The 26,078-nt window shown below is 39.9% G+C and overlaps 1 protein-coding gene and 2 long non-coding RNA genes across 12 annotated transcripts in view; 1 reads left to right on the top strand and 2 right to left on the bottom strand.

The window, feature by feature from the left end:
• Positions 1–551: 551 nt before the first annotated feature.
• Positions 552–4,467, bottom strand: LOC311605246. 3 transcript variants are annotated; one of them, XR_014781856.1, is made up of 5 exons: positions 4,165–4,467; positions 3,838–3,951; positions 2,737–2,903; positions 950–2,257; positions 552–804 (listed from the first exon to the last, which is right to left on the bottom strand). It is a non-coding gene; the product is annotated as an uncharacterized lncRNA (long non-coding RNA). The 3 variants fall into 3 exon arrangements; XR_014781857.1 differs by lacking the exon at positions 4,165–4,467 and having other exon boundaries at positions 3,838–4,154; XR_014781858.1 differs by lacking the exons at positions 2,737–2,903; positions 4,165–4,467 and having other exon boundaries at positions 3,838–4,154.
• Positions 4,468–4,600: 133 nt separating this feature from the next.
• LOC311605248 lies at positions 4,601–19,800 on the top strand. The gene is made up of 3 exons (XR_014781862.1): positions 4,601–4,805; positions 6,147–6,325; positions 19,366–19,800. It is a non-coding gene; the product is annotated as an uncharacterized lncRNA (long non-coding RNA).
• A 3,935-nt stretch (positions 19,801–23,735) lies between these two features.
• Positions 23,736–26,078, bottom strand: part of LOC311605244 (uncharacterized protein C12orf50 homolog) — a 33,115-nt gene continuing 30,772 nt past the window's right edge. For 6 of the 8 annotated variants that reach the window (XM_084795663.1, XM_084795664.1, XM_084795665.1 and 3 more), the window contains one exon: positions 24,700–25,051. In XM_084795663.1, coding sequence (XP_084651789.1) covers positions 25,026–25,051 — 26 coding nt within the window. In that variant the 3' untranslated portion in view covers positions 24,700–25,025. Of the gene's footprint in view, positions 25,052–26,078 lie in introns of all 8 variants that reach the window. The other 2 variants (XM_084795662.1, XM_084795661.1) reach the window with 2 other exon arrangements.

Here is a 26,078-nt window from a genome sequence, read left to right as displayed (position 1 = left end):
AGTATTCTATATGCTCCTCTTTTATCCTTCTCTTCTTCACCACTTTCCCACAAACACTAGATAGGATAGAAAGAGAGAACAAAGAATAGAAGAAAAAAATCCCTAAATTTAACATGTACTAACTTATAACTACTCCCCCAGATAATAATAAACATTGATAACCCACCAAAAACACCCACGCCACTTATTGGGAATGGGGGCATCGTGTTTTCATGATCTTTCCAACAACTTTAACAGACAACTCTGTGTGTGTGTGTGTGTCTGTGTGATGTGTTCAACTATAATAGGCCACCAGGTATTAGCACAACGTGTGCCATGTTTGAAGTATTCAGGTACTATTCTGACATATGAACCCAGCAGATAGAACCCAACACCTGCCAAGATGAGAACAAAGACCTACTTGTGAAGAGAATGTAACCCTGCCTGAGCCCAAGGTGAAAACAGCCTTGGGATGCTTGACCACACTGAAACTTTGTCTCTACAAACTCAGAAAGATCTTAGATAGACTCAGAGAAAGAGATCAGCACAAGACAAAAGACAGGGGCCAGCGATTCTGGGCACGATATTGTATTGCCAAAAGGACCATCAATTAGGAGGAGGAATCTGGGAGGAGAGAGAGAGAGAGAGAGAGAGAGAGAGAGAGAGGAGAAGGACACTGGGGAATTGGAAAGAGAAATCAGAGGTTCTGGCCCATGCCGTGAGGAGTTGGAGACTTTGTCAGCAGCAGCGAGCTTGGTGGAGATCTCCAGGTTTGGTCCACTGATGGTGCAGCTTCTTCTTTCAGAAAGATGATCTGCTAGAGTCCTGATAATTACACCAGAAGGTTGCATTCTTGTCCTCCTTAATCCCCTTTCCCGCCTATTTAGGGCAGCTAGGTTGTAAGGGAGGCACATGCCTTTAATAAATCACTAAGAAAGTAGAATTGTTAAGGTACCAGAGCCAACATTACCTTTCTTCAAATTCATAGGATCAAAAGAAGTCAACAAATCTCAGAACAAGGTAGTTTACGTGTGGCCAGATGATCACACTTCACTGAAGTCAGAAACAAATTAAGTTAGAGGGCATAATTAAGTTCACAGAAACAAAGAATAGGGCTTTAATAATCCATATCTATTATAAAGTATTTTTCTTTTAACTTTGTCTAAGGTCCACGGCCATAAAATTCTACTCATCTCCAATGGAGTTATAAAATCGTACTGTAGAAATTAAAGACGTGTACTGGAAAGATGGGAAGGAGGCTCGAGCAGGGAAGTTCTTGATGCGCACACGTAGGGATATGAATTCAATCCCCAGCCACAAGTGAAGACACATGGTTGCAATCCTACCACTAGCTGTGGAGATGGGGACAAGAGGATCCCAGGATCTTGCTGGAAGGCAAAGGCTAGCCTAATCAGTTAGCCCCATGTCACAGTGAGAGACCTTGTCTCAACAAAACAAACAAAAAGAAAAACAAAATGGAATGACACTTGAGGATGACCCTGGCCTTGACACAATGCAATATGCTTGATAACACAAGAGCAGAGTGGATGTCAGGGGAAGATGGGAAAGAAAGGAATATATTCACATTCTTTATGGGCAAAAGACAGAAAAAGACCTGAAGCCCCAAGTAGTTGAAGCTCAATGTTCTAGACTGAAAATACAAACGTATAACTGTAGCACTCGGCATTGTATGAGGCACCAGCAAACAACCCTTAGATGCCTCCTGTGTTCTTATGTGCGAAGCTTATGTGACTTTTGGGGAAGGGCTTTGAGAAATGTGCGTGAGATCCCAAAACCCTTGTCTGATTCTTTTGATGGCCTTATCCTCAGGGTCATGTAGCAAACACAGATAGGAGGTGAGATCTCTGCCTCCCACCAACCTAGTGTTGTAATCCAGTCTTATGTGAAATGCAGAAATATTTCAGTCAGTATGCTTTATAGAAATTGTAGCAATCGCAGTCAAATCCTCTCACCTTTTCCTCCAGAAGAATACACGGGATTGACAAATGTCTTGACGGTGTCCCATTATCATTTATCATGGCTGAGTCCTATCTTTACATGACTCACTATCTCAAGTAGTGCTGCTGCACTTAGCAGAAAAAAAATACAATTGTTAATGAATGAGAAATATATTTGTGTTTCTTGTAAGAATCCTCAAAAGTTGCCCATTGGAATGAGATTAGGGAGCAAGTTCTACATAACTAATTAAGGACTCAGAATGACAAAGGCCTTCTGTGATCCAGGTACACATCTTCCATTTCATCGGGAGACTGCAATCCTGTATAGCCATAAAAGAAAGAGAACATGGAGGAGCCACTTAGCATACTTTATGTGCCAGCCCTAGAAGTACATCCATCACTCTGGTGATGGCCTAGAGCTTGGTCACATGTCGTCACCTAACAGCAAAGGAAGCTATTAAATGTAGTTTTGCTTTATGCTGGGGAAAAAAGAGAGAATGAATTTCCAAGGGCATCTAAAAGTCTTTGCCACTGGCCTTAAAGATGGATTGAACGTTTTTCTCAAGTTATAAGACAAATAGTGAAACCATTAGAGAGGTCAGGCAAAGGGTTTCAACAGTTTCTTTTACTTCTGGGCCAGTTAGTATTACTGCACAGCCAAATGTTCCTTTCACCGACTTAGCCTTCTGCTGACTTAGCCTTCATTTGTTTAGGAGGCTGGTGAGGGTTGGCATCTACTCACCTCTACACATCTTTGGCAAATATAGAGAGAGCAGTGGCCACAGTCCACCTGTATTACCTGGGAGCTGCATCCAAATCAATGGCGTAGTCTTTGTCCTTCATGTGTCCAGCTCAGTCTTTTATAAATCGGCTGATTAGCAGTGATAAGATTTAAGCACAACCTCCTTTTTAATGCTCGAGAGCGGCAGGCACTTAGAGGCAATGAGATATTTTTTTTTCCTTTCTCTAAAGGAAAAGATAGAAACTACCAGGTAGGAGACATAAATTCTAAACAGAGAAAGACGAGAAACTTAAAAAGAACATTTCTCATTACTGTTTTCTCCCTTTGTCATCACACATAAAAATTATTCCTTCAGCGGGAACAGTATAGTAACAATAGTGACAATCCTAGTTTCATAGCTGTTGCTGTGACAAATGCCCTGACAAACAGTAGTAGTTTTGAGGAGAAAGAGTTTATTTGGCTTACAGCTCTAGTTCTATCACTGAGGGAAAAAAAGAAATCAAAGCAGGAACTTAAGTGGCTGGTCGCATCATGTCTAGAGTCAAGAGAGGAGAGGGATGACTGTGCACAAGCTGCTGCTTCTTGTTTCTGCTTTGTCTAGCTTTCTCTTGCCACGACTTATTCAGGGCACAGCCTAGGAACTGGTGCTACACACAGTGGTCTGGGTCTCCCTGAAACAGTTAACAATCAGGGTCATCACCACAGAAATCCCCAAGGGCAACTTGATTTAAATACTTTTCTAGCTGAAGTTCTTTTCCCAGGTCATTGTAGGTTGTGGCAAGTTGTCATTGAATTCTAATCAGCACAGGGGCTGGAGAGATGGCTCGGTGGCTCAAAGCACGTTCTGCTCCTGCAGACCCCAAGTTTGGTTGTCTCCATCATGACAAGTGATTGACAAGCACCAGTAACCCGTGCTTCAAGGGATCTGAGTCCCTCTTCTGCCCTCCGTAGACACTGCAGTCATAGTCAACACCCCACAGACTGACACTCATAACTAGCCCCATGACCAGTTTTCAATGTTGAAACCGGAAGAAAAAAAAAATCAAAAGGTAAAGACTCAAAACTTCTCCATTGACATGGAAAATTTCCAAGGACCCTGTTGTGTAACTATTTCCTTAGAATTGAAGTCATAAGACGCAGGAAATTAATGAAACTTACAAAGTCTTGGAGCTCCGAGATTTAAAGGATTCACAGAGCCGGAGGGGATCCAAGATGGCGGTGCCAATCGCCCACCTCTTCTGATCAGCAAAACAACCAGGACCACACAGAAACCTAAAGACCAAACTGAGAGCTACAAAACACCAGTGCTGCTGATTCCCACGTGAGAGGGATCCACATTGTGTGGAGCACGGTGGTTCTGACCCCTGGCCACCCAGCTAACCCACAGAAAAGTCCCAGGGGACAACCTCCATTTGCCGCCATCTTGAGAAAGACAGTGAGACACCCATGCAGCTTTTGGACTCTCTCTGCGCATGTGCTACTTACTGGATCTGGGACAAAGAGCAGACAGGCAGAGCTGAGTCCCGGCACTGGCCACACTCCACATTAGCTGGAATCCTGTGAGCCGCTTCAAGCTTGGATCTCTCTGTGCCTACCTGAAGCCTCCTGGGCCGAGGCAGCTAGGACACAGGGCAGATGGGCTGAGCAGACATGTGCGGCCCACACTCCACATTAGCTGCTACCCTGTGAGCAGCTTCCAGCTCTAATCTCACTCCGCCCACCTGCAGTTTATTGGCCTAACCCATCTGGGTCACAGAGCAGGCAGACAGAGCAGATAATTTGCATGAGTCACTCTCCACAGTAGTTGCTATTCCTTCAGCAGCTTTAGCCTTGAATCTCTCTCTGCCTGCCAACTGCTAATTGGCCTAGCACATCTGGGACACAGAGCAGATAAGCAGAGTCCTACCATCTTGAGAAGGCCTGTGGAGTACCCCAGCAAGTTTGAGCTCAGATTCTCTCTTAGCCATCAAGCTGCCTACCATCTGGGACACAGACCAGATAAGCAAAGCTGAGACTGGCATGGGCCACAACTCATATTTGCTGCCATCTCAAGAAGGTCGGGGGGTGGGAACCCAATCACTTCAGGGGATACAATCAGAATGTGAAGAATTCAAACTGCAAAACAAGTAAGTAACTAACATTGCTAGTCCCACTACATGGGAATAGCTCTGAGACTGGCTGAGATATGATTGTCTATACATAAACAATGCTTCTTGTTGGTTACAGAATCCCTGTGAGTTATTATTAGATGCTATTCTTCATATGGTATGAAGGAAGATTTACAGATGCCTTTTTTTTCTGTGCATACAAAGAGCAGAGAACCAGTCTTAATTGTTCTGTACATCATATACACCTTATACATTTATAATTTTAGGACTGTATAATGCTTGTGAGAAATTATATGTTTTCAAAACAAAACATGAGGTTGCATCAGACCCGACAGGATTCCTTCCTCTCAGCATGCTGGACACTGACATCCTGCATCCTTCATGTTCCAGCAGCAAGTGCTTCAGTTGCTGTGCCTCATCAGAACAAGACAGCTCCCAGGACAGCTTCAAAGAAAGCTTCCAATCCCAATTGGTCCAGCATTTCAGACTGTCCTACACAAGACTCTAATTAAGTCTGAAATTTCTCAACATTTATAAACTAGACCACAAATACTATTCTTAGCTTCTTTAACCAATTTTATTTGGGCCCCTATAAAGGTATTATTCGTCCTAAATCATCTGGAAGAACCCTTAAGAGAATAATACCCCATTTCCCTTAAGGGGGATTGGTTTTTGGTTGCTTTCTTGGGTGACAGATGTTTATTTTAATTGGGAGTTGGTTATGTTATTATTGGTCCTATTTAGAGAGAAAACAAGGGTGTACTCAGGGATGTCTCTCCTTTACTTTATCTTTCATTTTTAGGTTTGGAGATAGGGGCTGAAAAGAAAAAAAGTGAAATATAGAAATATGTAGGGATGATAGGACAAAAGTAGGTTAATGAATCTACTCTGCAACTTAATGCCTTATTTGTTACTCACAAGGTTATTTTTAATTCACTGGTATAGAATTTGTATATAGATGCAAAATAAATTTAATTTTTAGATACACTGGTATAGAACTCAAGTTTAGGATTATTCTGTACACACTGTATGTATGTATGTATATATGTATGTATATATATATATATCTCCACACTAATATCCAGTATTGTACCCATACAACTCAATTATAATACAAGGTTTACTTCCAATACTTTGAAAGTGCTATTGCAGGCTGTTTAAGATATACAAGTTAATTGTTAGTTCATCAAATAATGGTCATATCAATTACTAGTCTATTTTTATCACAACAATGTACATCTTAGGTGTAACAGATATGATTCTATAGAAAGATAAGGTAAAATAGATAAAGTCTTAAAAACCCCAGAGACATACAGAATATGGCATTTAAAGATGTTTTTTTTTTTAATCACTTCAAAGATAGGCTAATTCCTGGCAACACCCAGCCTATCAAAGAAGATGATGAGCATCAAAGAACCTCCTTATGAAGATGGGTTGAATGTAACAAAATGGCCACTGGACACATTGTTTCTACCACAGACAGAATTCTGCCTAATAAAGGGCAAGCGTGGATGCAGGGCAAACTCTGCCAACACAGGGTAAGCAAGTCCTCAATAGCTCCTGCCTCACAAACGTATCTGTCAGATATATTGGGCCAGAAGGTTAAAGATGATGCTCCAATGTTATAGTGAATTTTGGGTGATGTTCAGGCAGCAAACTGTCTCTGTCATCTTCTCATTTGGGAAGTTGCTAACCTGTACTCTTTGTATACTCAGGTAATTAACTTTATTCCTTCATAAGCCCTTGATGGGATTAAAGGCAAGATAGTTTAATTTTGCAATAAAGCTTGGTATTTAGGGGTTAAGATAATTTTAGTTCTAGACAGATGTTTTCAGTTGATAATAATAAGATATGATAGATATTGATTTACATTCTCAATTTTAGACTCACCAACATAGGAAAGATATTTTCTTTATGGTTACCAAATATAAGTATTCAAAACACTATGAATCTAATATATATATCGTGATTGCTTTGTGGTTCTTGTTGCTGTAGGTAGATTATTTTATATATGTGTAGAAATATAAATGCATATGTAAAAGATAATTTATAATTTTTAAAAAAATATTCATAGACCCTCCCTCAAAGATTATAAAGGCAATGTGCTAGTTGTCAGTTATGTTTCTATGCCTTGATAAACCCCCACAATTCAGAGCAAACAATAGATAAAATAATTTATTTGGGCTCACAGTTCCAAAGCTTAAGAGTCCATCATGGCAGATGGCACAGCAGCAATCACGGCAACCACAGCAGAAAGCTGAGCGCTCACATCTTGAACAGTGTGAAGCAGAGAGAAAGAAACGACCCTAAGAGGTGCAAGCTTTTAATCTCAAAGTCTACCCATAGTAATACGCTTCTTTAAGCACCACCTGAACCTCCCAAACACCACCAATAATGGGGGACCAAGTGTTCAAATGCCTCTTACTATGGTAGGGGTGGGGAATGGCCAGGGTCATTTCTCATTCAAACAACTGCAATCAGTACATAATTTGGAGGAGGAGAGACACTCCGTCATGAAGGTTGTTCAAGGATTTTTGAGGGTGCAGCTGTCCTGAGTCCATGTTTCTTCTTGTTGACGCAGCTACTTTTGGGTGAGCCCTCATTGCGATTCTGTAAACAGTCCCAACAAACTCAGCAGTTCATTAAGCTAGACTTGCATGAAATCATTTCTTTTGTCTATTGGTGATGTCTTATCTGGGGTCCACAGATATCTGTTGATGTCTCTCCAGAAAAAGTTACACAACAGGTCCTTGGGGTCACATCATGAACTATATATTATAGCTCCAGATTGCTCCCTCTATGCAATAATTTCTTAGTGTGGTTATGTAACTGTGACTTTCACTTTTCTCCCAAACTTCCAAAGAGCAGGGACCAGCAAGTTTTGGCCTATTATTTAATTCCCAGTGCACGGAACTTGTCTGTGTAATAGAACCCTGATAGCATTTAGTAAGAAAATAGAAAGGAGAACAGAAACAATGCAGTTAAATTTTTATTACACTCTCATGTGCCCTTGCATTCCAGGCACTGTTGTAAAAGGTTTACATGTTGGCAGAAGGTTTTGGATGGAAGAAAGGGAAGGGGAAATGATATACTGGTAATTCTGTTATAATCTCAAAATTAAAAAGCAACAGGAACATATTTACACCTTTCTCTATTCAACTGTGAAAATGAGGTGGTAAGTTTCATACATGACAATGTCATTTTGTTAGTCTCATGTTTGCAAACATCATTGTCAAATTAATTTTTTCAATTAATCTGCCAGGTGTGGTGGCACACACCTTTAATGCCAGCATTTGGGAGACAGACAGGTGGACCGCTGTGAGTTTGAGGCCAGCCTGGTCTAGAAAGCAAGCCCAGGACAGCCAAGGCTACACAGAGAAACCCTGTCTCATAAAACCAAACCAAACAAACAAACAAATTAATGTGTTTACAGCCAAATGTTGAGCAGAAGATGACCATGAAGTGGCACATAAAAAATAGTCTCTCAGTCTCTCTGTGCCTATTTATACCTCCCCCCACCCCAGTGTGTGTGTGTGTGTGTGTGTGTGTGTGTGTGTGTGTGTGTATCTGTTTGTGTGCATGAGAGAGAGAGACTTCTTAATTGATTTATCATATCATAACCCAATATCTCCACTGAACAGCACTCTTCAACTCCAACTTAAAGGTTTAATAGCTCCTCATATATTTTATTTATATTTTCTGATAACAAAATATAATCCCAATTTTACACAATCCTATGCCCTTTTTGTTCTTGCTGTAAAATATAGATGTTCCTTTTTCTCACATTTTCACACTTTTGTTAGTTCTGCTTCCTTACTGCACTTGCTTTCTTCCTGACCCTATTTCTTTTCTCATTTTGTTTCTTGAATCCACCTCTATTCCCCGATGGAAAGAGAATTCTCAGCCCCATCTCAAGCATTCATGACTTGCTGGGCTTTCCAGCTACGGCTGATTTCAGTAAGGCCACAGGCAGCAATGTCACCTCTTTTGAAGAGGAACATTCACCAACCTGTATCCTAGCCCTGGAGAGGAATTCCAAATTTGAACTGGGGCAACCAAGGCTGCTCTCTTCTCTAACATAATGCAGTTCATCGCTGCTAGCGTGATTTCTGCCAAGGCATCAAGAGGAAATTATGCCTTGGAGTATCCCCTGCTCTATCCATCTTTATGCTTTTATTTTCAAACAGTATAGAAGCCCCCAAGCTACATTATAGCTCCTCCGAATCCTTATGAAAACGAAATGTTTTTTTTTTCCCTTTCTATAAAGTCTCTTCAATGAAAAGGTTACGCTTTGTTTATTTTCATTTCTGAAGACTCCTTCTGCTAGCATCAGTGAGGTAGAAACAAATGTGTCCAAACAAGATGTCTTATTGAGAAAGGCTTGCTAGATGTATGTGCTGTTTCTGTGACTGTGCTGACCTCTAGCGTTCATAACATGGATATTTTTGGTCAATTTATGACAAGGGAAAACTGGGTGTCTCCAAAGAATGATGATACTGATTTAGGAAGAGCATTGCAGCCTAAACACCCATGCCATTGTAAGCCGTAGCTGTGCTGAAAGAGGGAAAGGGGGAAGTTTTCAAAGCAAGAATAAGAATTACATCAAACTTTTTGAAACAACACCCTGATCATGATGATTAATGAAAAGATGGAAAACAGTCTGAGGTTGAACAGACGGTTACAGATAAACACTGTTGGAGACAGACAGGTTGTGGCATATAGCATTGTGGAGACCTCACTATAAATCCATGAGTCCAAAAGAGTCTTTTATAATCGTTCCTGTCAGGAAACCATATGCAAGAGTTCCGTTGTCATCTCCCCCTCTGCTGTTGTTGGGACTGCTGTAGGCACCTCTGCTTTGACCCTGCTAGGTTTCGCCTTTCATATTTCAATCTTATTTCCAAGCTACTTTGTGTGCTTTGCTCTGTTGTTACTAGAATCTGATTTTCATAAATAAGGTCTATAATCAGAAATACATTATTATACTTTAAGTAGCAAATAACATAACTTTGTAAGATATAAATACTTTTTTTGCATTTTTGTAAGATAGATTTATAAACATTTTCAACATGTGGCAGTTGTCATCAGGCATTCCATTTGATCTCTCTCCTCTCTCTCTCTCTCTCTCTCTCTCTCTCTCTCTCTCTCTCTCTCTCTCTCTCCCTCTCTTCCTCCCTCCCTCCCTCCCTCCCTCCTTCCTTCACTCCACCCATCCCTCCATCCCTCTACTGTACCTATGCCCCTGTGTGTGTGTGTGTGTGTGTGTGTGTGTGTGTGTGTGTGTTCCTATGCACATACATCAACCTCAAATGTTTTTCCTCAAACACTATTCATATTCACAGTGTTCCTTGAGCCAAGGAGTTTCTTCTTCCTGGCCTGGGAACCGTGGAGTAGGCTAGGCTAGGCTGGTCATTACTTAAACATCTGCTTGTCTCCCACCCACTGAGATTACAAGAATGTTCTACCACATCAAGAGTTTGTTGTTATATCAGTTTGTTTGTTGTTTGATTGATTTGGGGTTTTTTAGTGCTTCCTTGGGTTCGAACTCTGGTCTTTATGGCCATAGGCTCTCTTCTACTACTTAAAACTCAAACCAGCTCCAAACCAGCTCTATACTTTTCCTAACTCTTCCCTCTTGAAGTCTTTGCTTCTCAGTAATTCCATGAGAAAGTCAGTGGGCTATATAGCCTACTAAATGCACCAGAACTCAGCCATTTCTCATGCCTGCCATCACGTTCTTGATCTGCATTCCTTGTCTCTGGTTTATGTTGTTAAGCTTTTAGATTGGATGGTTTTCTTGAGCCACAGCTGCCTTCCCACCTAGAGCGTGTTAGCCTCAGCAGTCACTATAGTCCCTCAGAAATACAGAGTGGATTACAGCACTGGTCCCCACAGACCTTTCAAGTGTCTTCCCTCCTCTTCAAGACCTTCAGGAAAGTCTTTTCTGGTGACCTAGGGACAATCTCTTAGGTGGACTCTTCAAGGGAGGCTACAGCACACTTCTCCCTGCTTCTAAAAGAGGAGAAGCCTAGCTTTCTCTTCCCTAGCTCTAACACTGCCTGAGGTGGGGAGGACAGAGGCGTTTACTTTTTTTTCACGTGCAGGCAGCCCAGCAATTCCTCATGCCAGATCTTAGCCATCTCCAGCCTTTGGCGGAGCTGCGTTCAGCCTCTGTCATATTTCTTACACGGCATATTCCTCTCCTCCAACTGCGTCCACACCAATATTCCTTTGGAAATGCAAGCGCACTTGCTCCTTCTGTGTGTCTGAACTTCCTCTTTCCCATCGTGGTGACCCCTAGTTGTGCCTAGGTATACTAGGTATACTCGGTATACTAGGAGCCTTTGTCCAAAGTGTCAGTCCCCATTTTACATAAAGCAGCAAATTGCTGCACCTCTACACTTTTCCCTGTTTCATCCTTCCCCATACACTGAGCATTTTCTGACCTTACTATGTGTTCTTCCTTTTATAAGCTGCCTCAGCCATAGTGTTTATTGTAGCAATAGAAATGTAACACAGAAGTTGGTGTTAAAATTGGCCTGGGGTCCTTCTTCTAGGACTGTAATTCATAGATTTGTCTTTCTATTATGGTATCTTAAATTCCTCCATACCAACATGTGCTGTCACTTGAGTGTTCGATCATAGCCATTTGGATAGGTATAAGATGGAATCTCAGAGTTGTTTTGATTTCCATTTCCCTGATGACTAAGGGCATTGAGCATTTCAGTAAGTGTTTCTCAGCCATTCAATATTCGTCTGTTGAGAATTGTCTGTTTAACTCTGAACCCTATTTCTTAATTGGGTTATTTGGTTTGGTGGTGTTTAATTTCTTGAGTTCTTTACATATTTTGGATATTAGCCCTCTGTCAGATGTAAGGTTGGTGAAAATCTTTTTCCAGTCTGTAGGCCATCACTTTGTTCTGTTGACAGTACCATCGGCCTTACAGAAATCTTTGAGTTTCATGAGGTCCTATTTGTTAATTGTTGATCTTAGACCCTGAGCTATTGGTGTTCTGTTCAGGAAGTTGTCTCCTGTGTCAACGAGTCCTAGTGTGTCTAGTGTGAGCTCTAACAGATTTAGTGTGTCTGATTTTATATTGAGGTCTTTAATCCACTTGGACTTGAGTTTGTGCAGGGTGATAAATGTGGATCTCTTTGCATTTTTCTACTTGACACATGCTGGTAAGAATGCAAAGAAAGGGGAACACTCCTTCATTGCTGGTGGGACTGCAAACTTGTACAGCTTCTTTGGAAACCAATCTGGCACTAGTGCTACCTCAAGACCCATCCATGCCACTCTTGGGCATATGCCTGAAAGATTCTCCACCATACAACAAGGACATTTGCTCAACTATGTTCATAGCAGCTTTATTCATAATAGCCAGAATCTGGAAACAACCTAGATGTCCCTCAATGGAAGAATGGATAAAGAAACTGTGGTACATTTACACAATGGAATACTACTCAGCTATTAAACATGAGGAAATATTGAAATTTGCAGGCAAATAGATGGAACTAGAAATGATCTTCCTGAGTGAGATAACCCAAACCCAGAAAGACACACATGGTATATACTCACTTATAAGTGGCTATTAGCCCACCATAGATGTCCTCTGAGAAAGGGATCAGACAGATGCTGAGACTCACTGCTGGACTCTGGGTGGAGTGCTGAAAGTGGTATGGAAGAGTGGGGGGATAGAAGGACCAAGAGGGCTCAGGAGCCCTACAAGGAGACCATCAAGGCTGGTGGATTTGAACCCAGGAGGTGCTGCACAAACTGTTGAACCAAGGACAATGCACGCAATAAACCAAGACCCCCCGTTCAGATCTAACCAATAGACAACTCATTCTCCATGGTTGTGTGAAGAGCACTGACTACCTCTGAAATGAACTCTGGTGCCCCTGATTTGGTCACTTCTCCTTGCTGGAAAGGCCCAGAGGGCACACAGAGGAAGAGAAAGCAGGCTATCCAGGTAAAACCTGATAGGCTGTGGCCATATGATGGGGAAGGAGGTCCCCTTCTGTCAGACGCCTAGGGGAGGGACCAGGGCAGAAGAGGGAGGGAGGGTGGGAAAGGGAAGATACAATCGAAGGTTTAACACTCAGGATGTAATCTGAATTAACTACAATAAATTAAAATTTAGAAAAATTCCTCCATAACCCACTCATTCTTTTGGCAATCCAATTCCTCTACTTAACCTTCAGGTCCTGATAATTTACCTTCTACTTTGATTATTCTACTAATAAGCCTTTTTTTGCTGAGTTTTCTATTTAACTTGTCTGTTTTCAAGTCCATTTTCATTTCACCTTGAGTTTTCTTTAGTATTTTCTTTTTACCGAATTTATTGTTCAAATGCCCGATTGTCTTTGTTGTTTCATTCAGCTGTAATCTTATGTTTTCATGGTCTTCAACCAGTAGTTTATTCTTATTGTCTTTAAGTTCATCCAGCGTTTTGTTCATGCACTTTGTAAACTGCTTCAATTGATGGATCATGTTTACAATCGTTCTTTTAAATTATGTGCCTAGAATTTCATTGAAGTAATTCTCACTCTCGAACATTTCTATAGCACTTTCGGGAGAACATATTGTTTGTATTTTTGCACTGGGACTTTGGTATGTGCATTTATTTCATTGGTTGTGTGTGTCTGATATGAAATGCTGGCCTGCTTTTGTTGAATTTCGGTTCTGTTTTTCATGTTGTCTGAAGTTGGTTCTTTTCAGATCAGATAGAAGGAGCTTATAGATCAGCCCCTTTAGTGTTCAATATCGAGTTTGTATTAGAGTCCAGGTGATGACATCCTGTGGTAACTGAGAAGGCACACTAATGTAGCACTTAGCTAAGTCTAGAGTCAGGGACAGGCCAGACTCACCAAGAAAGCTTTTAAGTGACTGGGACTCTGAGCCGTGCCTGGGCATGGAAGGACTGTGTGGGTCCAGAGACTGGAGGAGAATGAACTGAGAGAGCATGCACTCGGGTGACTGCTGACTGCGTATAGGCATAGAGAGGTGTGGGGCAACGGTGTGTGGGAGACTCATTAGCAGTGCGTATTAGAAACTAGAATAGGTAAATGGATTTTAAGAGGGATCTTGTCTTGGACATAGAAATGGAGTTCTTAAAGAGAAAAAAATCAGCCAGATGTAGCAGCCCTCATCTATAATCCCAGTACTTGGGAGCCAGAGGCAGGAAGATCCCTGGCAAGTTCAAGGGCTGCCTGCTCTCACTGAGAAGTTCAGGCCACCCAAGGCAACAGTTAATATTCCATTGGTTCTCATAAGTGACCACATACTTAAGTCAGTCACCATCCATTGCTTCCCATGGATTTCTGATTCCATTATTCTGCAGAAGAAACTCCTAAATGATGTTTTAGAGGAGAGACTAAGAAGAAAAATGCAGTTCCTATCATAAAATACACTATTCAAGTAAAAAAACTATTCCTAATTAGGAATCAGAAAGTGAGTTTAGCCGGGCAGTGGTGGTGCACGCCTTTAATCCCAGCACTTGGGAGGCAGAGGCAGGTGGATCACGCCTATTCTACAAAAGTGAGTCCAGGAAAGCCAAGGCTACACAGAGAAACCCTGTCTCAAAAACAAACAAACAAACAACAAAAACAAACAAACAAAAAGAAAGTGAGTTTATTTAGGGTAACAAGAAAAATGTGTATGGGCGGGAAGACATTAAGCTTCTTTTTTAAAAAGATGTTTTTACTTATTTGTATATATATGGGAGCTCTATCTGCATGTACACATGCATGCCAGAGACACCATGTGGTTGCTGGGAATTGAACTCAGGACCTCTGGAAGAGCAGACAGTGCTCTTAATCCTTAAGCCATTAAGCTTGTCAGCTTGCTAATTTGGGAAAAGGTACAATTTGAGGACCAAGTACTTTCTGTGCCTTGGCCCGGTTCCAGGACTCCTGCCTTCACTAAATTTGTTGTTGTTGTTTGTTTTTCAAGACAGGGTTTCTCTGTGTAACACCTCTGACTGTCCTGGAACTCATTCTGTAATCCAGGCTGGCCTCAAACTCATGGAGATCCACCTGCCTCTGCCTCCCAAGTGCTGGGATTAAAGGCGTGTGCGACCACCACCTGGCACCTTCACTGAATTTTATTATGCTTCTCTGGATCAACCTTCTCAATGAGACCTGATCATCAGCTTTAAACTTCTCCTTTTCCTTGCTGTGAACAGAGTTCAACCCATTTTCTCTCCTCTATTGAAAAGCTCCCACCATAGAAATCCACTAGCTCCACTGAAAGTGTCTCGCCTGAAGCACTCTTGCTTTGGTGTTTTAACAGTGTCAGCATTATTTTTTAACATCTTATTCATACAGATATTTCTGTAAAATAACACTTTGTGTCACTGTGACCAAAATACCTAAGAGGAAACATTTGTTTTGTTCATTATTTCAGAGATTTCTTTCCATTGCGGATACCACGCCATGGGGTAGCAGAAATGGCCATCTCATTATAACCAGGAAGCAGTGTGGAGACAGAAAGGGACTAGGATAAAAAAAAAATGCCCTTCAAAGACCCATTTCCCATAACCCACTTCAACCATGTGCCACAGTTTTGACCCCCTCCGAATAGACTACTCATATTTGAATCCTTCCACAAAAAGTATCTGCAATCTGATTATCTGATAATGTCCTCATAGGCACAGCAGAGGGGCTTGTTGTAATCTCCAAGGTATTTCTCAACCCGGTCATTGAAAACCATACACTATACTGTGGAGCAACACACCATGGTTAACAACCTAGTGGCTAGCTTGTAAAATGTTGAAATGTTACTTCAAATGTACTTATAATTGTACTGAAACCTCGAATCTGTAGAATGCTTACTAAATGGCATGTATAATTTCAACAATTTTGCACGGGTACTTGTAAATTTATCTTTTTTTTTGCCTGATGTAATTGTTATCTCAGAGGCTTACTGGCTCTGTCTGCTAACCTAGTCTTAGTCCTGGAATCTTCTAGTCTCCATACAATCTTATCCAGGCCTAGAATGCTTTCAACCTCTGAGACTTACTGCTTAATAATCTCACCCTGTCTAGTTCTTTATAAACTCTGGCTGGCTTGTTCAACTCAGCAGTTCTGGCTCAAACTCCTCTCCAAGCTAATTCACACTGACCTCTCTAAACTTCTGACCGAATTGTCCTGCTTGGCCTCATGCCAACTCTGGCAATATGTTTCAATCTTTTGGCTCATTCTCATTCTCTGGCTCATTTTGTCTTCACCTGGGTCTAGATTGTTTACTGACTACAACTTGTCTCTGTACAACTGTCCTGGTAAAACTGTCTCATCATCGTCTTCTCTCTCTCTTCTCTCTCTCTCTCTCTCTCTCTCTCTCTCTCTCTCTCTCTCTCTCTCTCTCTCTCTCTCTCCTCCCTCCCTCCCTCCCTCCCTCCCTCCCCCCTTAAGTTGCCTCTCTTTCCTTTCTGTTCTTGTGATAGTTGGGCATATACCATCTCTGATTCATGATGTCAAATCTTTCTCTATCACTTTTTCTGCCTCACAACTAGACATCACTTTCAAACATGGGCACTTCCTTCTACAAATTAATCTTACCTTTATTGTTAGGGATTAAAGGTATGTACCAAGAGAATGTTTTTATTCCAGCCAAATCACATAGACCTAGAAATCTTTTGGATATAATGAAAGCAGCCATGTTGTCATATTTATTTCTCTCAACTCAGCTCTATGACATCATATTACTAACATGGCAGTTCTTTGCCAAAGTTCATATCACCACTTAGTGGTAGCATATTAGTTGTAACCATCACAATAAATGATTGCGTGGATTATCACATACAATCATACACTACAAAAACCCAACAGTCAGTAACATATAAAAGATATAATTATACAACTTTCTGTAGCCCAAAATTTGGACTTATCTAAAAAGAGAAACATTATCAATATCTACCTACTCATAGCTGTTCAGCACATTTCTAAAAAAAATGCAGCTGGCTTATGACTCTCTCCTTACAACCAATAGTAAACTCGGTCATGTCTTGAAGGCAACTCCATAGCACTTTGCAAAGACCCTGTTGTCAACCACAGATCCTCTTAAACTTTGAAAACCTATCGTAAGTTTTTATCTTGTATCTGCACATTGCAAAGCATCAAACGGAAATTGTCTAGACCTGACACCATTCTGAAATGACAAAATTATACTCAGTAGACTGATTCCAGATGTCTACAGGAGTCTCCCAAAGCAAAAAGACTAAGGGTCAAAGGCAGCAACAAGTAGCTGCTGACCTGAGCAAGGTAGTGGACAGTTGTCAACTGTGATTAGGTCCTAAAATGGGTAGGTAAAATTTGGACATATTTAAAATTATTATGAGTGAAATTTAGGAATGCATATATATATTTCTTAAATTGTTCCTCCCATGACATAAGCACTCCAGACGAGTTTTCTACTACTGTTGGCATTGGCAGTCTTTGAAGGAGCACAGCCAATATACTATATTTAAATCAAAACATAACTGTTGCTGCAGATACATATTGCTATTATAGCATTATCAAATTATTACAGTTTTATATTCTGGTTTAGAAATATGAAGACTTGTTAATTACATGATATAATTATGTGATTAATTAATATAATTCTCAAGAACAACTATGTTTTAAATTTTTTTTAATAAGCTGTAATATACTCATTGTAGTTGAGTTTCCTTTCTATTTAATATTTTTTTCTGTCTCAGGGATTGAATGTATGGCATCACATATGCTACACAACTATACACACCACTGAGCTGTATCCCAGTCTTGATTTTCCTTTTGATTCAATAAGAATTAAAAATTTTAACTCCCTCCCCTTTACAATAGTTATTATAGTAAAAATACTGTGAGAAACAAACATAACATGAAATACAAATCTGGAAAGAGACCTCTAACATGCTGAATAAAGAGTGGTTCATAATAGTCACTCCAAATGAATTAAATTTATCTTTTTAAATTGTGTAATTAAAAGCCAGGATGAATAAGCAGAACTGTTCTGGAGTGAGCTCTAGCCAGTGCGGAAGAGCCAGTGATGTGCATTTCCTCCAGCTTTGGAGATCAGTGACTTCACTTTAGTTGGTTTAAATTAGTCACCGGAGGAGCCCCTGTGCCACGGGAATCAGCTACACTCAAGGGCTGTTTTTGCTGCAAACAAGTTAAGCATTTACCAGGAAACCAGTGCAGTCTGGAAAAATAACAAAATCTGAATCTTAAGCCCCTCTGAAAGGGAACAAACAGTAGCATATCATATTAGCATACTGCATATTGGCTGTGGTATATGAATATAGCACAATAACGTGTTTTACAAGTTTGCAATTATACAGTTGAGTGTTGGTTTGAGGGTGATTTTTAAAAATGCACCCCATTTAAGTAAATTTAGCTTTTTCTAATAATCAGTAAACATAACCAACACCACCAGCCATTAAATTTTTACTTAACTTAAAAGAGATACTTGGATAAAGCCATTTTGTTCCTATTAATAAACACTTCGTGTGGTGTTAAGCCATTTTATATACGTTAAACATATTAGCCAGGTATGCTACATATGGGAAAAAAGAATTTTCTGGGTGTCAAAAGGAGGCAAATTTGAAATTATTTCCCCATGGAAAATCACATGAAAACCATTTACTTGAGTATGTGCAGAATTACAGTGCCCAGGGCTTGAATCCTCTAGGGCTGCATGCCTATGGAGCATAAATTATTAAATCAGAATTTTAAAAAGAAAAAACGAAAATGCATTTGGAATTCTGCAGCATATGTTGTATTGTTTAACTTGTAGAAGTGTACCCCCAATGAATTAATTTCCTCTTATTATGCTTTAGAAATAATTTTACTAAGACACCAGGAATAGATTTCTTCTGAATAAAAATGCAAGAAAGCAAATTGAACATTTGCAGTTATCAGAGGATCTCATAGGCAAGAAAACCAGTATGAGAATTAACCATCTGTTTCTTAAAATCTTGAGGTTACTCCTAACTTATGCTCCAGCATAAATACATAGTTCTTATATTTAATTGCTGTTTAATATCATGTGAATTAAATATTAGTGAAAAAGCATGGGCACACTACTCTTCTATTAATTAATGAGTGATGACAATCCACCCAGTATTTTTCATGAAAGAATACCATTTACTGAAATCCATCTGACACTTTTTAAAAGGGAAATAAGATAGTTTATTTTGGGGAAATATGAGTGACCATGGTCCTGGGAAGGTAGCTTTCGAGTTCCCCAAATTCCACATCCCAATATGGAAGCAAGTTCATGAACACTTTTTTATAGTAATAAGACAAAGAAAGTTATAAATCAAGGCAGTTTTCAAATCCATTGGTTGGAACATCAATTAGTTACAGCAAAGCAGAGGAGTCTTGGATAGAGGCCTCAGATGCTCTCTGATGAGTCTGACCCTTTTGGTGGACTAAACTGGTTTTTGTTAATATATTTGAAGATGGATGTCAGTCTCCAGATGTTAGGTCAGACCCGGAGTGAGCAAGCAATGGCTTTTCATAGGGCTAAAGAGGGTCTGAGATAAACTGTAATTAAACTCTGGAGTTACAGCATTCCAACCTTTTCATGTCACAGGAGATCTAGTCAATGAGCCCCCATGGAAACAGCTTCCTTTCAAGACCTTCCTGATGTGGGCCAAGTACCGCCTTTTCTTCAGAGGGACCTGGGTGAGTCTATTACTTACTAAATATTATCATGTCCCACATGCCTAGGATGGATGATTCTGGAGTAGATGAGGTTGAGGAGTGGGCAGCACTGCCCTCTCAGAAGAAAGAATAGCTGGTGAAGCCATTAAGAAACTAACTCTTGGATCATATCAAAAGGATTCGCCACCACAATGTGGATTTGACCTTTTAAAAATTCCATCCTCTGAACCTAAAATGTACGTATGGAAATAATAGGACTATTGTACTTAAAACTAAAAATATTCAAGGATGCTAGCCTAATGGAGAAACAGATCAAGGAGACTTGCCTTCTCAGCAGCCATTAAATGCTAGATTGAATATATGTTTCTGCCTGTATTTAGTTATTTGTGTTTGATGAACTATTTTACTTATATTTGGAACATTTAAACACATTTACTATTTTTATGTTTTAAGGGTTTTGTTTGTTTGTTTCTTTGATCTAATGTAGATCATGTGGAACTCTAGCTCCAGGAAGTAAGTGGGGACAATCCATCAGATATTTTTTTATTAAAGGCAAAACCACCAGGCACCACTTTTTATATTTCACATATTATTTCTAATATCCATCACATCCCTATCAGAAAATAATATTGTAAATAAGAAAACTATTGTTTAGAAAGATGAAGTATTATGTCTAAGGTCAAACAGCTAGAAAATGAAAAAACCCAGGAGCCTCAAGAAAGCCTCTCTGGCTGCAAGCTGCATGAGTTTACTGACTTTATTGGCAATTACCCAGTGAGCCCAGTAAGCTCCCTTAACTTGCTGTAAGGCCATGCTTCCCTGGGGAGAAGAGCATACGCATCAGTTCTGAAAGGGGCTCAGTTGTCCGTCCACACACACTATAGGGAGAAAGCGGCACAAAGCAGATGGGACTGGACCATGGAGTTCTCCCTGGTTTCCTAGGATGGTCTGTTTTAATCATCTCACAAATGGCACAAATTCTCCTTTTGCCTTTTTGCCAGGAGCAAACCAAATGTGGTTTCTTTTATTTATTCTCTTCCTGGGCAATGGAAATATCAGCTTGTGACAAAATAATTACAAAGCCAAAGAAACTGTGGACCCAGAACTTTCATTTCCAGGTCAAATCATACCAGTGGCAAAAAATTATTTTCAAAGGGAAGGTTATGTGTAGTGATCGCTCCTTAAAGACAGCATCAATGCGTATAAAGACTAGAGTTTTAAAAAACAAATTAGTTGGGCCTTTTGAGTGAACATAAAAAGTTTGGGCAAGGTAAAATGTTAACAGTTGTAGTGTGAGATAAATTACGTATGTCCAGGAACATAGAATTAAAAAAGAGAAAGACCAATGAAAACAACATCTTCAGAAGATGCCTTAGAGGCTAGTGACTAATATTTTCAAACATGCTTTAATTTGTTTAGGAAGCTCACTTTACCAAGTTCTGTTTGAATTTAAGGACAGAGCATGGTCATTTAATAAAACACAATGTTTCTGGCAAGTGTTTTTGTATTTCATGCTTGTTTTTCCCCCCTAGGTGTAGTAAAAATGTATTAATTTGTCCAAAGCAAAAAAATAGTGATGCATGTTGTTTTTTTTTTCTTTAACTCAAATATTGGAAAGTACAACTATAAGTTTAAGTTTATCGAAATCTTCTTCTGGGTCCATTTGCAAATTTGCTCTGACTCAGTTACACATCCAACAAAAAGCATTTATAAAATTTCATTTTGCTTGTTACACAAGTACTTGATTCATCTGAAAACCCATTTTTTTCTTTTTTTGTTCAAGTTTAGGAACCTATTGTCTTGCTTCCCCACAAATAGGTAACGGATTCGCTTGTACTCACTTAACCGCGCCCATCTCGCGTGCATCAGCCACCAGTGTTCCACATCGCACAGCTGTGTAAGCTCATGTAAGATGCTGTCTGTGCTGTTCTTTCACCTGTCCCAAGTACTACAGCAATGGCTGTACTACCCACTTACAAACTGAAATTTAACTTGAGGCAGTTGAAGATCACTTTTGCCCTTCAGAGAAAGCCTATATTTTACACTTCATTATTGCTAATGTTTTAAGCTATTCTGGACGCTCTGTGATTTCATGTTTACGACAGAATAAGTTTGAGGTTTCCTGAGAACAAGCAAAGGATTTTGAAGGGTATGGTATTGTGTCAGCCTAGAGCTGCTTATCATCTTTGTCTTGATAGACATGTAATTCACAACTGCATGTGTCAATGACCCACATGGTGGCAGGTGGACACGTGCAACGTGCACTCGTCAAATCCGGAACACCTTCCCAGAGTCAGTTCTGTCCCTCAACCATTGGGCCCTCTAAGTAAGAATTTAGTTCACCAGGCCTGGAGCCAAGTTGCTGTTCTTCACCTGATGAGTTACGTTGCGAGCTCCAATCATTTCTTCACAGTGGAAGCTTTAAGCCCCTCACTTCTGTACCTTCACGACTTTCATAATTGTGAACTCTAGCTGTCATTCTGCGCTGCAGGACACTACAACTTACTCTTTGTACCTGGATTTTGCTTCCCTTTACCCACCTCCACCCCCAATTTCTAATAGCTGCTCTTCTGAATTGAGATCAATATTTTTATTTACCATCTACATAAAAGATAAAACATGGCATCTATACTGCTGTGTCTGGATTATTTCATGTCACACAATGCAATATATATACATATACATATACATACACACACACACATATATATGTATATATATATATGTATATATATATATATATATATATATATATATATATATATATATATATCCATGATACCATATATGACAGTAATTCTTTCTTGGTAGCTGAATAATATAGCTTCCCAACTATTTGTTAGTTTTGCTCCCTGGTGTCTTATTTTTTTGACTAAACATAGTCTATCAGTTTTCACATGCATTGCTTGTTTTAAACATATGTGCTAGTTTCTGTGGTAAAAGGTCCTGCCAACATGACTGGCAAAACATAACCTGAAGAAGGATGACACTAGCAGACAAGTCAAACTGGATGGGGACCATCTCAGGAGGCCTCCAGCCTATAGAAAGTACGACAGGCAACTGAGGAAAGCTGGGGGCAGGAGAGGTGACCTTCCCCAGGGAAGAGCTCACCAACTGATTGTCCGGTACCAGATAGGCAACACTGAGGACATAATACAAGTAACATTTTATGGACTGAACATTTTGGAATGTGCGTTTCTAGAAAAATACATATTGTATGCAATGGCAGTTATTGAAAAGAGAGGCCATGAATTTGAACAAGAGTTGGGGGTTGGGAGGCATATGGAAAGAGCTAGAGGGAGAAAAGAGAAGGGAGAAACAATTAAATTACAATCCACAAAATAACAAACAAACAAAAAACCACCAAAAACTAAAAAAATGCAATTGACTGTTTTGGATCATTCCAATATGCAAAATGTGTTAACCGCTCTTGATAAATCTAACACTTTTTAATTATTTTGGCATATCTAGATAGAAAATAACATTACTTAAGAACTAGGAAACTTTCCCCTTAATTTCAAATTTTAACCTTTTCCCCCATCTTACTCTTCCCATTAAGACATTTAGCAAACTACTAAAACAGAATGATAGCACAGTCTGTTTGTGTCTTCAACTTGGAGAACCCTAATCATTGACAATGAGTGTGTTTGTTGTAGAATTTTAGGGACCCCGTGGTCAGTTGAAGAGATTCCTTCTGTTCTGGGTTTGCTAAGAGTTAGCTTTTGTGTTCCACTAATTTGGTGAGTAGAACTTTGAACAGCTGTTACCAAACAAAATAAAAAATTTGTCCTTTCATCCCTGATTTATGGGTTCTTTAGGAAATCCTAGTTTAATGCCTATATTTCAGGGTACTCTTAGTCATTGTTTATTGATAACCAAATGGGTCGGTTAGTTAAATTTGATTAGATGATGTCCCCTCGCCAGGGAGCTCTGCAGTTGAGTTGCTTTCTTCTATACCTCTCAAATCTCCCTCCTCAATGTACACCTCAGCATAGTTTGCATTTTGCTATGCCCTGACCATAAAAGCAAAATGGACGCACCCCTTGTTTTTGCAAGTGAGTACATGGAGTGCATTAGAGCGGAATTGGAGTCCATTACTCCACAAATGCTAACTGTGCCGCGTAAAATGTTGTTTTAAGTAAAATATTTAGAAAAATGATGCTTTCTGTGACTGGGGAGGGGAGTAGGGGGTAAGCGGGAGGGAGAGAGGAATGGGAGGATGCAAGGGATGGGATAACAATTGAGATGTAATATGAATGAATGAATAAAATAGTCAAAAAAAAAAAGGGAAAAAATGATGCTTCTCTGTAAGTGTATCAAGAGATAAATGTGTGGAAACTAGGACCGAAGTGTAAATGCTAGAGCACGTCTTTAAAAACAAGCCTTCACTCGACTTCATGCTTGTTCTTTAAGACTAAGACCTAAGCATTCAAGTTCTTGTTCTAGTCACACTGAAAATGAGTGATGTTGAGGAAAATTTCAAAAGTTATCATTCAAAATCTATCATTCTAAAATGAAAAAGAAATAATGATAACAGAAATACTAATTAATAATGATCACAAAGCTTCCAGGCGAGGAGGCCTCACTTCGTTCTTGGTTTTGAGGTAGGGTCTCACTGTGTGGCCCTGACTGACGTGGAGCACACTTTGTAAGGCCGAGCTGGCCTTACACTCAGAGATCTGCCTGCCTCTGCCTCCCCAGTGTCTGAGGAAAGGCTTGTGCCACCACTTCCCAGGCCCCTCACTTGTGTCTGTATTTCTGGAGTTACTGAGGCCTTCAGACTGCAGTAAAACTTCTGAGAACTATTGTCAATTTACTGCTTTTTAAAAGAACCTCCTTTGTCCCATTATGATCATATGTATAAATATACGCTCACATATATATGTATGAATATATATTTGTTGTTTATGACAGGGCAACATCTACTTTTCAGTTTTGAAGGCAGCCCATCTCATCAGATTTTGCAGTTGCCAATTAAAAAGATCCTGGTTAGCCACTTTCCTGCATGGTAAACCAACTCTGTCTCTGTCTCCGATGCATCAAGGCTTGCTTATATTAAAATTCCTCCAAGGTACTCATCACCAACTGCAACCCCGGGGACCTCACTGCATTTGTGCATGCTTTATGAGCTTTATGAATTACTGTCGAGAGACCTGCCCGAAGTCTAAGAAAAGAATGACCATGGGGGAATTGTCCTCAGTAAAGACGATGCCATCCAGCAGAGATGAAAGCACACTTTCTTCACTCCTCGGTCTGTGCTGTCTAACTTGCTTGGGATTAAAGGATGATTTTAATCGTCAAACTTTGAAATTTTATTAAATGTTTGTGGTAATGTATTGAATGAATCCCAGACATACATAAATAAACAGGCAGCTGTTTGCAATTTGCATTTTATCGGTTTTTGAAAGAGCACAATGTTCTTCCTGCGTCTTATTTTCAGAATTTGCATTTTATCACCATTGCCTACCCACTATATACTACGGAGTACTTGAGTATCTCATTCTTTGAATTTTCATTTTTGATTGTAAATCAGATGATTGCTGGCGCTTTTTCTCTTCTCTCATTTCTCTCTTCTCTCAACCTCCATGTTTACTTACTCCCATTTCTTCTTGGCTCTAATAATAAAATACACACAATATTTAATTTTCTTTACATTTTTTTGCCTGGGGTTTCATTAATGCATATTTTTTGTTAACTGACATGAAGTCTAAAGGCAAAAAATAAAACCACGCTTAGTGCTTTATTCCTTAAATTTCCCAAAAGCAATTCAAGCTTCCTAGTTTTTTTTTCTATGTTTTTGGAGCCTTGCATATTAGATGGAAGGGTGGTGAAAGATTGGACTAATATTGCATGAAGTGTGCACTTTGGAGGACACTCAGGAAGAATGAAATGAACATCCCATAATATGAAGACAGACACTTCATGTCGCTCTAATACATCCCCATCAGGATGCACATGTGGCCACAAGGGAAGACTGGCAATGAGAATCTCTTTCGCCCCCTTTAGGTTGTGTCCCTGGTTTTCATAGTCAGCCAGCCCTTTCTCCTGCTTTCCCACTATGCCCGTAGCATCCTGAAACACTTTCCCAAAAGATTCTTCTGGTCCATTAACACTTCTGTGGTCCTGGCTGCCAGAGCCTCAGAAGAACAGGCAAGTGGTAGCTCGTGTTTTCTCTCTTTCCTCTAGCAATCCATCTGTCCACTGGGAAATGTCACAATGGCTGCTCTGCGCCCTAGCAAAGATACATGTGGGCAAAGCACAAGCTCATCTTTCTCTTTTCATTCTGACGATGACAGCAAAAACTAGAAAGGATGAGTTTGGAACTTATCAGTTTCCCAAAAGCATGCAAGAAAGGAAACTTGTGTTTTATAAAATGCTGCATGCTTATTTTAGAACATATAATATGTATATCTTAAACTTAAGTCCTCATTCTTCCTGAAGTAATAGACCTTTGAACACAAATCCATTTGAATTCCATAATTTCTTGGTCACTCCACTTTCATAATTTAGTCACATGTAAAGGTTTTTCTTGGAACTATTTTCCTCCCCCAGACTCTGTTAATTTCTGGGATGGGCCAAGGAAAATGCTGTGTGGCAGCCAAAGAGAGAATATATAATTTCAACAGACCTGATGTAGTAGCT

Source organism: Acomys minous (genome assembly GCF_964271855.1).
Source record: "Acomys minous genome assembly, chromosome: 9".
Lineage (NCBI taxonomy): Eukaryota > Metazoa > Chordata > Mammalia > Rodentia > Muridae > Acomys > Acomys minous.
This window is presented reverse-complemented; position numbering and strand designations above follow the sequence as displayed.